The sequence below is a fragment of the Protopterus annectens genome, chromosome 12.part0 (genome assembly GCF_019279795.1).
Source record: "Protopterus annectens isolate FY-2018-M chromosome 12.part0, PAN1.0, whole genome shotgun sequence".
Taxonomy (NCBI): Eukaryota; Metazoa; Chordata; order Ceratodontiformes; family Protopteridae; genus Protopterus; species Protopterus annectens.
This window is the reverse complement of record NC_056746.1, coordinates 506,540,239-506,550,384: the sequence shown is the minus strand read 5'-3', so window position 1 is coordinate 506,550,384 and position 10,146 is coordinate 506,540,239. Positions and strand designations below refer to the sequence as shown.

Genomic DNA, 10,146 nt, shown 5'->3' with positions numbered 1-10,146 from the left:
CTGACCTCCGAAGAATGGCTGCAGCACTACAGCTTGGAGAGCATGAAGCTAACCATAGATGACCTCCTCAGTAAAGGCACCATTACTGTGTAAGCAATAAACATTTCCCAACTCCTTATTTATTAATTACAGCTGAGTACCAAGTTAAGCTGATTTAGATATAGCCCCTTTAGGAAGTTTTTCTGCCTACTGATTTGTATTCTGAGATTTTTATTGCAGTGTTGCACCTAGTTATATATTTATTAATTGAATGTTATTCATCTTAATATGGATTTATTTATTAGCATATCATACAGTCTACATTGATGTGTATTGACCAGGGGAACAGAGAGAGCAGCCACTTAGGAACTTACTGTATATAAGTGAGTGACATTGTTTGGTAAATACATTAATGAATTTCATCATTTCATTCATTTATTTATAGTTAGGTCTGCATTTATATATTTATTCAGTTTGTACAGTGTGCTTAATGTTGAAGGAAAAAATTAACAGAACGAACAGTTGGACACTTAGTAAGATTTCTAATATTGCCTTCTTGCAAATGAGCCAATACAAAAAACATTTTATTATACTGATGATGCTAAACCACCATGAGCAATCTACCAAAATTGGATATGACCACAAACATAGTAAATTTATTTAGAACTTTTTACCATTTTAAAGCAGACTTCTACAGAATAAATTGCTAATCTCTTTATAAAACTTAAATTAACAAGTACCTGACCGTTATCCTGCTGGTAGACAAAAATTGAACTCCTGAGCTTCAGCTGCTCGAGGTTCAGCCTGTGACAATTTGAGTTCCTCCATAGGAAATCACTGTTGGTAAGTTGTACTAGCAGTGATGCCATATTTGGGGAATATCCCCCTTCTTTGAGTAAATGTGTCTGTAGAGTTAGTATATATAAGTTTGGGGGGGCTTGCCCTCTGCAAAATAAACTTACAAAAATGTTTTTTGGCCATTTTCTTCTGTAAATGCACTTTGGTGATTCCAATCTTCTGTGCATTCTCTTTTGTCCACTCATAGTGGAAGCACACCTGGTACATTACACATGATGTAATATATGCAGAATTACACTTCTTAAATAAACATCTATGTAAATAAATAATTTTTAATACAATGATGTATAACTGTTTGTCTACCATCTTAATATTGATAGTCTGAATTATCTATGCTCATTCTGAATTGCCATACGATTTCTCTAGTTGAATTTGTCAGGTCTGAAAGTGCTAATTTTTGATTTAGAGACATGGTTATGAGCTGATAATAAGGTCTTTCTCTCTGTGATCATACCTGTCTATAAATCACATTTTCTCACCACTGTGCTAATTGACCAACCTGCATTGGGCAATTGACATGAGTGTTGCAAATGTTAATCAATCCTGGAAGGATAGCTTTTCTGAGTAATGAAGCTGATTAGGGGTCTATATTATGATATCACATGCTCAGAAGAGCGAACAACACATAATGGACCCCATGTAAGCGAAAGCTTACAATGTCGAAACCTCAGAACAGTGATTTTTTTCCAAGGGGAAAAAATCGCTGTTCCGAAACAAAACCCCCCCAAAAACTGTGAAACGTTACATAATGTGGGGGACTTCACCCCCTACACTCCCCGACATGGGAGACTGTGTCCCCCACACCCCACTACTTAAATATACCAACTCCGAGATCACACTACAGTGACAAAAAGGCAAAGTAGTGAAAGCGGCCAAACTAATTTTTTTCCCAGGGAAAGAATTAGCTGAAAAGCTGCTTTGCTATTTTGCCTTTTTGCACTTTTCAGTTCGACAAAGATGCATTCAACAACCTGCGTCTGTGACAGTGTAATAGGGAGCTGATTATTAGAAACTTGATTGGATAGCTTTTGGATGAACAGATTTCTTCACTAATTGGTGGAGGAAGGTCTGATTAACATAGACCTGGCAGAATTCTTTAAGGTTGCTATTTTCAAGATTAGTTTAATTTCTGGTCTTCTGAAAGTTCATAAAACAATAATTATCCACCTTTGAGACCAATAGCGGCCATAGCTCTCAACCTCCCTTCTCCAAAATGAGAAACACTAGCCCTCATAATGTAGAACAAATGGGTAAAATGAGGAACACTTACTAATGGCTTACTAACAAGTTCAACTAGGAAGGTCATATGATGGTTTAAAATATGTTGATTTTAAATATAAAAAAGATCTTTTAATGAATTAATATTATTCATTTCTATTTACCATGGCTATCAGTTAAAAAAATTCCTAACACTGAATTTGTAACAAACCCTTTCAGTGTGGAACTTTGAGGAACATTAACTTTTTAAGACCCCGAATGAGGTACATTCCTTGTAATGAGGTACACTTGAGACGTATACCTAGTGGCAACTGGTGGGCATTTGCAAGCCTGAACCCATGGCAATTTTCACTGATAAAATGCTAAAGGAAGTTGTTTCTTCAACTGTCTCCATTATGAGACTCTCTTGATTTTATAGATAAAATTAAGAATATTAACTTGAATAACCATGCCTATTTGGTTGCTGTGAAGGCTGCCAGCCAGCCAGCTAGAATTTTGTAAATAATTCTGTGTGTCAAATAGTGATGTCATCTAGCTAATCCAGTAGTAATGTGTATTATTGAATGTGATGTTGTCCAATCTCGTCTTCATTCTGTATTGGTTGGGTTTGGAACCAACCCTCCGTTCTGACTCTGCTATTTACAAAAGCTTGAGGTCTTCAACAAGTTTGTGGCTGGATACCCTATCCCATGATGCTCCACGAAGCTCCCCAGATCTCTTTTGCTACTGAAACAGATCGGCTGCTTCAACTGGCTGTGGCTAAGTGTTCTTTTTCTAAAGTTACTTATTTCATCTTAAAATTAGATTTCCTTTTTCCTGTGTGTTTAAGATACTGAAAAGTTTAGCTTAATTATTGAACATAACGAACTTGTCTGACAGTTCGTTTCCTTGCTTTTTTTATCTGTGGCCATCGTTTTTATTAAGGCCTACCTTTTTTCTCCCCTATCCTGACTCTTTGTTAAAATAACTTCTTTAAGCTCGTTTTGAGCATTAGTATCGATAGATAGTTTAAATTAGATGGCTCTTTTAACCCGGTTTGTAGACAGTGTGTTAGTTAATCAATAGAATGTTTTTGGATTAACGGTTTGTTTTTTGTTGCTATCCAAACAGTTAAATGTAGACTGAGTGTGTTTGTCTGTTTTATTTGTCTATATATATATATATATATATATATATATATATATATATATATATATATTTATATTTATTCACTTATATTGTTTAAAAAAATGTGTTTTTCTGGTGTTTTACTTATTATACAAGTTAGCTCGTTTTAGTTAGAGCGCTGATTAGCCCGTTTGAGTTAGAGGGCTTTTCCATTTGAGTTTCTCTATTTAGATAATAGTTTTGTGCTTCAGGGTTTAAAAAATGCACAGAGTGATCTCAGGAAATGTCTCTTACTGATGGCCATATGGTATGTGTGTACTGCCTTGGAGCTGTACACTTACAAGAATTTTGCTCTATATGTCATTCATTTAGTTCCAGGGTTCTTCTTGAAAGAAAGAACACGCTGATACTCAAGGGATTGTTGAAAACTTCTTTTTCTGAGGACATAGGAGAAGGTCACAGCTCCAGTAAACAGACTTCTTCCCCTTCTCATAAATCTGACAGAGCTGGCAAAAGTTCCTCTTCTACTTCTTTGGATTGTTTTAAACCTTCCAAAAAATTGCCAAAGATTTCTGCATCAGATCCTAAATCTATCGGGCCTGAGAAACCATCCACCTCAGCTCCTACTATATCAGAACCATTGGTGTTTCAAACTCGGAGCCGGTCCCCAGAACTGGAGCCAGTTTCTCTGACTCTTAAGATCAACTATCTTACAAGCTGCAAGATCTCCTACCCCCTCCTCTTGATCCTCCAGGAGTCTTTCTGATGACAATGTGGATCGCGTGGTGCGGAGGCTTTTGAGGACATCGGCGCTAGTAAAACTGTTATTGGAGCCGACCCATGGGGTTTTGAAACCAACTAGATATGCCCTTTCGCCATTGATTCCTCCTCTGACCTGACTTGGGGCTTTGAAGCCAGAGTGCATGGAGGTGATAGTAGTGGAACAGTCAGAGCCGAGACCTGCCCCAGGATCTTCTGCCCCGACTAACGCTCCAACTTCTTCGGTACCGTCAGAGCTCGAGGGGTCTAGGAGCCAAGGTTCTGCGGTCAGGTCCGGGGAGGAGAGTTGGCTCGGACATTTGTCAGATCCAAACTTACCTCTAGGGGCCTCAGCACAGGTGAGCTCGGCACCTACATCGACCTCAGAGTCAACCCCTTTGGTGCTGGGGAGGCCTTCTAGTTCTTCAGAACCGGGGGCCTCCTCAGACCATGGGCAGGGGGCTTTCAAGGTGATGAGGAGTGCGCTGTCATCATGGGTAGCTCCACTCTCAGACCTGGTCATTCCTCCCTCAAAGGCACCAGTGTCTGTCTCCGCTCAGCTGCATTCACACAGACATGGAGACCCACAGCCTCAGGATGCTTCTCTCTTCCAAAACCTCTCCAGAATATCCTTCTGAATTGGTCCCTCACAAGAGATTATGTAAGAGGAAGCATTTGGACTCCCCAGAGGAGTCAGTCCTATCTGACACGGAGCTCGATGAGTCAGAAGGGTCAGGGTCCCCATGGTCACTCCCTGAGAATGTCTCGTTTGCAAACCTCTTAGAAATACTTAAGCAGAGAGGTGGCTGGAAGCCCATCAAACCCTTCTGATGTGGAGTCTGTCTACCTGAAGGCTTTTGGGTCTCACCCTTCCACCACTTGGGTGTTTCCGCCTTTCAATCTTACGGTTCTAGTTTGTCAAAAGGTGTGGGAGTCTCCAGAATCGGTGGAGCCTGTCCCTCGGAGGCTAAATAAATTCATCACATCACCTGAGGATAAAACCTTCCTTACAAAAGGTGTTCCAGTAGATGCTATGGTGGTGGCGGTGGCGGCCACCAAGAAGGAGTTGCCAGAGACATCCTCTTCTGTCCATCCGCGAACAAAGAGTCGCATACGATGGACAGATACGGGAAGCATATGTTCTCTTCAGTGACCTTTGTGCTCAGGTCCCCAAATTACCTTACACATTTTACCGTGTTGCAGAGAGATCTCCTGAAGGAGCTAGGAGATGCTCTCCAGGGTTCAGTAGTTGCAGGCGTATCAGATAGTGTCTTCCCAGTTCTCCACCTTGAATTCAATGGTAAACTCATCCATGAGGCTCATTTCCTATGCAGCTGATGGAGTGAGTAGGGCAGTGGGTTCAGGAATTTCCATAAGGAGACACTCCTGGATGCACTCATGTAACTTTGCGGAACCCTTTAAGTCTTCCTTTGTTTATGTCCCCTTTGATGGCTCATCCTTGTTCGGGCCTAAGGTCAAAGACACTTTAACCAGGTGTGAACAAGAAGGAAAAACTCTCTCTGCCATAGGAGTCTGTTTTGCCTGCCTTCTAGGCCTTATCCAAAAGGCCAAAAGAGAGGAAAGATGTGGTTTTGAACATCCCAGAGAGTTTTTCAGGACACACATTGTGAGTCTTCCCCCAGGAGCAGAGGGGGAAGCAATTACGGAAGACGCTGGCCATGCAGCAGAGAGGGGCCGCAAAATGAGGGTGATGGAGAATCCTTCTTTGGAAAGCCCTTTCAGTGCTCTTTAAAGGAGGCCGTCTGTCTGTCTCTGGATGCAGTCAGGGGACACTTATCTTTGTACCTAGAAGCCTGTCTAAAAACCACAAAAAACAAGTGGGTACAAAGAATCTTATCCAGAGGTTATTCCATACCCTTTTCCTTTCCCATCCCAAACATAAGAAACACCCTGGACGTTCCACCCAGCCAGAGGAAACAGGCATCTCTAGATATCGAAAAGTTGACAGTCCCAGCATACAAAATAGGATCCAGAACTTACTCAAGGTTCTTTTTAGTTCCAAAAAAAAACAGGGGACTGCACACCCATCATGGAGCTCAGCAGATTAAACAAATCAGTCAAAAAAGCAAAGTTCCTGATGGTAACACTGCAGTCAATATTTCCTTTTCTGGAAAAAGACAATTAGATCTGCTCCATAGATATCCAGGATGTGTACTACCATATAAAGATGGACAGGTGATCTAGGAGTCATTTGTGCTTTCGGCCTGGGCCAGTCATTACCAGTTTCAAGCTGTGCCCTTTGGTCTCACTACAGCCCCCAGAGTGATCACCAAGTGTAATACAGAAGTCACGGCTCACTTGAGACACCAAGGATTCTGAGTGTTTCCATACCTAGATGACTGGCTCCTAACTGCCACCACTGAGCATCTACTAATAAAAGCGAGAGACACCACCTTACAGTTCTGCTCCCACCTGGGAATCACAGAAAATTACGAAAAGCCTGTCTTGTCGCCATCTCAACATACTGTCTTTCTTTATAGGAGCAGATTTAGACACAAGAAATATGGTAGCAAAACTTCCATCCGAAAGGGTTCAAGTCTTACCATCCCAAATCCAAAACATTCTTCCCAAAAAAAGTTCAGCAAAGACAATCCTCAAAGTACTGGGAACAATGGCAGTTGCGATTACCCTGATTCGATTAGCACACCTACACATGAGAATACTTCAGTGGCTACTATCTACTCAGTGGTCCATGCAGGAACTTCCTATGTCCCACCAAGTCTTGATAACTGAATCCTGCAAGAGGGACCTTCGATAGTGGCTTTACTCCAGTCATGTCACATTAGGCCGCCCTTTTCTTCCTCCTCAAACTTTAGCCACAGTGACCATGGACACTTCCCAGATAGGGTGGGGGGGGGCATTATCTAGGAGGGACAGTTCAAGGCACTTGGCAGAAACACAAAGCCCATTTGCCCATCAGTATCCTGAGATGAGAGCAGTGCTTTTAACATTGCAAGGATACCAGGACTCTCTTCGGCTGGGAACTATTGCAATACAGACAGACATGTCAGTTGTATGGTACATAAACAAAGAGGGAGGAACCAAATCTTACTTTGTCGAGAGTTCCTGAGAGTATGGCAGTGGGCAATCTTCTCTCAACATTTTCTAGTAGCAATGCACATCCCGGGGAAATCCAACATCATAGCAGACAAACTCAGCAGAGCGATCCGAATGCCTCACGAGTGGTCCCTAAAACAAGTAGTAGCAGAGATGATTTTCCAAAGATGGGGCCAGCCTTGCTGTGACCTTTTTGCCATGTCTATGAATGTAAAATGCAGCAGCGTCTTTGCCTTAATCCCCCCTCTGGGGGAGTCACCAAGGGATGCACTTGTACACGATTGGCCCCCGGGTCTTCTCCACACCCCCCTTTCTATTAATACCCAAAGTTCTTCACAAAGTGAGCTCATTGGGAAGAAACTTAATACTCATTGAACCATACTGGCCTCGCCAAATCTGGTTCCCCTGCCTGCGGCCTCATTTGCAGGAGGAGCCGTGGATTCTGGACCCAGTTCTGGACCTTCTGACTCGTGTCCGGAATGCTCCATCCCTCTCTTCAAACCCTTAAACTGACAGTATGGCTGCTCCGATTCCAAACATAGCCAGGCTTCCTAACCTTTTTCAATCAGTGGAACATATCTTAATCTCATCTCATAAGGCTTCAACAACGAAACTATACATAAGCAAATAGAAAGGATTTTCAGCTTGGGCCAAAAATAACAGCATTGATCCCTTTTCTGCCCCCATAGCCTCCATCCTTGAATTTTTGACAAAGCTTTTTAATGAAGGTGCAGATGTGGCCACTATTCGAGTTCCGTTAGCAGCAACATATAACTTTCATATAAGTGAATCAGGACCAAATCTGATGTCTCACCGAATGTGCAAGACCTTTTTGAAAGGCACTATTTTATTAAGGCCACCCATTAAAGCCCCACCAAGGCCATGGGACCTACATTTTATTTTATCACATCTGATTCTTCCCCCTTTTGAACCTGCATCATCCTGTGACCTAACATTTTTGACATGAAAGATAATTCTTTTGATAGCCATCACTTACTCTAGAAGAGTTTCAGAATTGCAGGCATTGTCGACAAGGCCGCCATATATGCTTTTTCACAAAGACAGAGTATCTCTATGAACAAACCCATCCTTCCTACCCAAAGTATGCTCAGAATCTAATCTAAATCAATCTATAGAACTTCCAGTGTTATTTTCCCAACTATAGCAACAAAGTAGAATATATGATACACCAACTAGATGTACATAAACAATTACATTTTTATTTACATAGGCCGGACAAAGGACTTCAGAAGAGCCAGCCAACTGTTTGTCATTTTCAGACCCTAAGAAAGGTGCTCCAGTATCTAAAGTCACTCTTTCTAAATGGTTATCAGATTGTATTACCTGTATTTACAAATCTCAAAACAAGGAACTCCTCGGGAAAATAAAAAAGTCACTCTGCAAGGGCTATAGCATTCTCTGCTGCTTTTTGGGTGAGACTGCCAATTAATACCATTTGTGCTGCAGCAACATGGACAAGGCCTGATACCTTTATCACTCATTACAAAGTGGATTTGGCCTCCAGGGACAGGGCTTCCTTTGGGTCCACTGTTCTGAGGAATATTCTCCCTTGAGCCACCCGAGAAAGATGGGGCTATGGACACTGTCCCAACCAGTACAGAATGAAGGTGAGATTGGACAACATCACATAAAGAAGTTATGTACTCACCATAATGTTCTATGTGTGTTGTCCATCTCTCCTTCATTCTTGCGTCCCACCCTCCTTCCCCCAGCCTTCAGATGCTGTAGGACTGAGCAGTTACAATTGGACAAAATAATTTTCTCTGACCTCTCTTCTTTGACCTAATAGACATGAAATTAGACCTTCTAGTATTTGTTGTTATATCAACAAACAAAATCTGGTGAGCTTCCTAGAGCATCATGGGATAGGTATCCAACCACGAGCTAGTTGAAGACTTCAAGCTTTTGTAAATGGCTGAGTCAGATCCGAGGGTCAGTTCCAAACCCAGCAAGTACAGAATGAAGATGAGATGGACAACACACATGGAACATTATGATGAGTACACAACTACTTTTTTAAGAACTATCTCAGAGAAAAAGTCAGGGCATTTTGTATTTTATTCTGGACCTGTAAACATCCCTTCAGCACTTCTTATCTATATTTGCCTGGCACTGTAAGTAAGACTTAAATCTTAGTATCTCTTTTAGAGATTTGATTTATTCATTTATTTATTTATTTGACATTTGTTAACTGGGTTAATTTGACTGGGCAAGATGCCCTTTTTCAGCAGAGACCCGAGAAGAAAAGCTCCAATTACAAAATGTATCAATATATTGATTAATACAAAAATTAAAGTAAGAGAACAATTGATCTTTATACAAAGGAGGTAAAAAATAGATAAAACAAAGAAAAGAACATATAAGTAAATCATAGGAACATTTTTACACTAAATAAGAAAGTCAAAGATTTAAAACGATTTGTGACATAAGAGAATTCAACATGACAGTAATTGCAATGTAAAACATTAAGAGGAGCCAGGAACTGGAGGAAGAAGCTGAGGAGGAGATTGAGTGGAGGGAAGTTAGTGGTGAAAGAAAATTGATCAGAAATTTGAGTTAGATAGATAGGAAAATAGTCAGACCAGTCTATATGTTTTCTGTATTTATGGGAGACTGTCCTGCAATGTTCTGAACTCTATTGTCACTGTGTTGAGTTAATGAGTATTGTCTTGTGCTTTGATTATTTATTATTAGATATATTTAAACCTTTTAATTGGGGCTGGTTTTGTGTACAAATATTTAAGCTGTTGGAGTACTTGCATATGTATTTGGTGATACTGTACAGGCCAATCATAGATAGCCTTAACAGCTCTGGTCACACTTATCATTTGGATAACAGTAACATTACACAGTAAAATTGGTCACCTTTTGGGAAGGGCCTTATTAGTAGCTGATAAAGGTGGTTGATGGCAGTGATTTCTACCTTTTAGTCTGGGCAGAAGGGGGCATAGCTAGCAAACCTGTGCCAGCCTTCCCCAGGAGTGTCTGTGTGTTTGTATATAAATCAAATCTCAAAGTGTGTGTGTGTGTGTGTGTGTGTGTGTGTGTGTGTGTGTGTGTGTCAGATACTTGGGCAGAGACATGAATCACTGGTTGGACAGAGACGTGCTGGAGGTTTTGGCTTGA

At 41.1% G+C, this 10,146-nt stretch overlaps 1 protein-coding gene across 3 annotated transcripts in view; it reads left to right on the top strand.

Annotated features, from left to right (window-relative positions):
• Positions 1–10,146, top strand: part of VWA3A (von Willebrand factor A domain containing 3A) — a 2,208,650-nt gene that overhangs the window by 146,775 nt on the left and 2,051,729 nt on the right. For 2 of the 3 annotated variants that reach the window (XM_044089639.1, XM_044089638.1), the window contains one exon: positions 1–89. This exon is cut by the window's left edge and continues 36 nt beyond it. The exons of the other annotated variant lie outside the window; for it this stretch is intronic. In XM_044089639.1, the coding sequence (XP_043945574.1) occupies positions 1–89 (89 nt within the window). The remainder of the gene's footprint in view (positions 90–10,146) is intronic. 3 annotated transcript variants of the gene reach the window in all.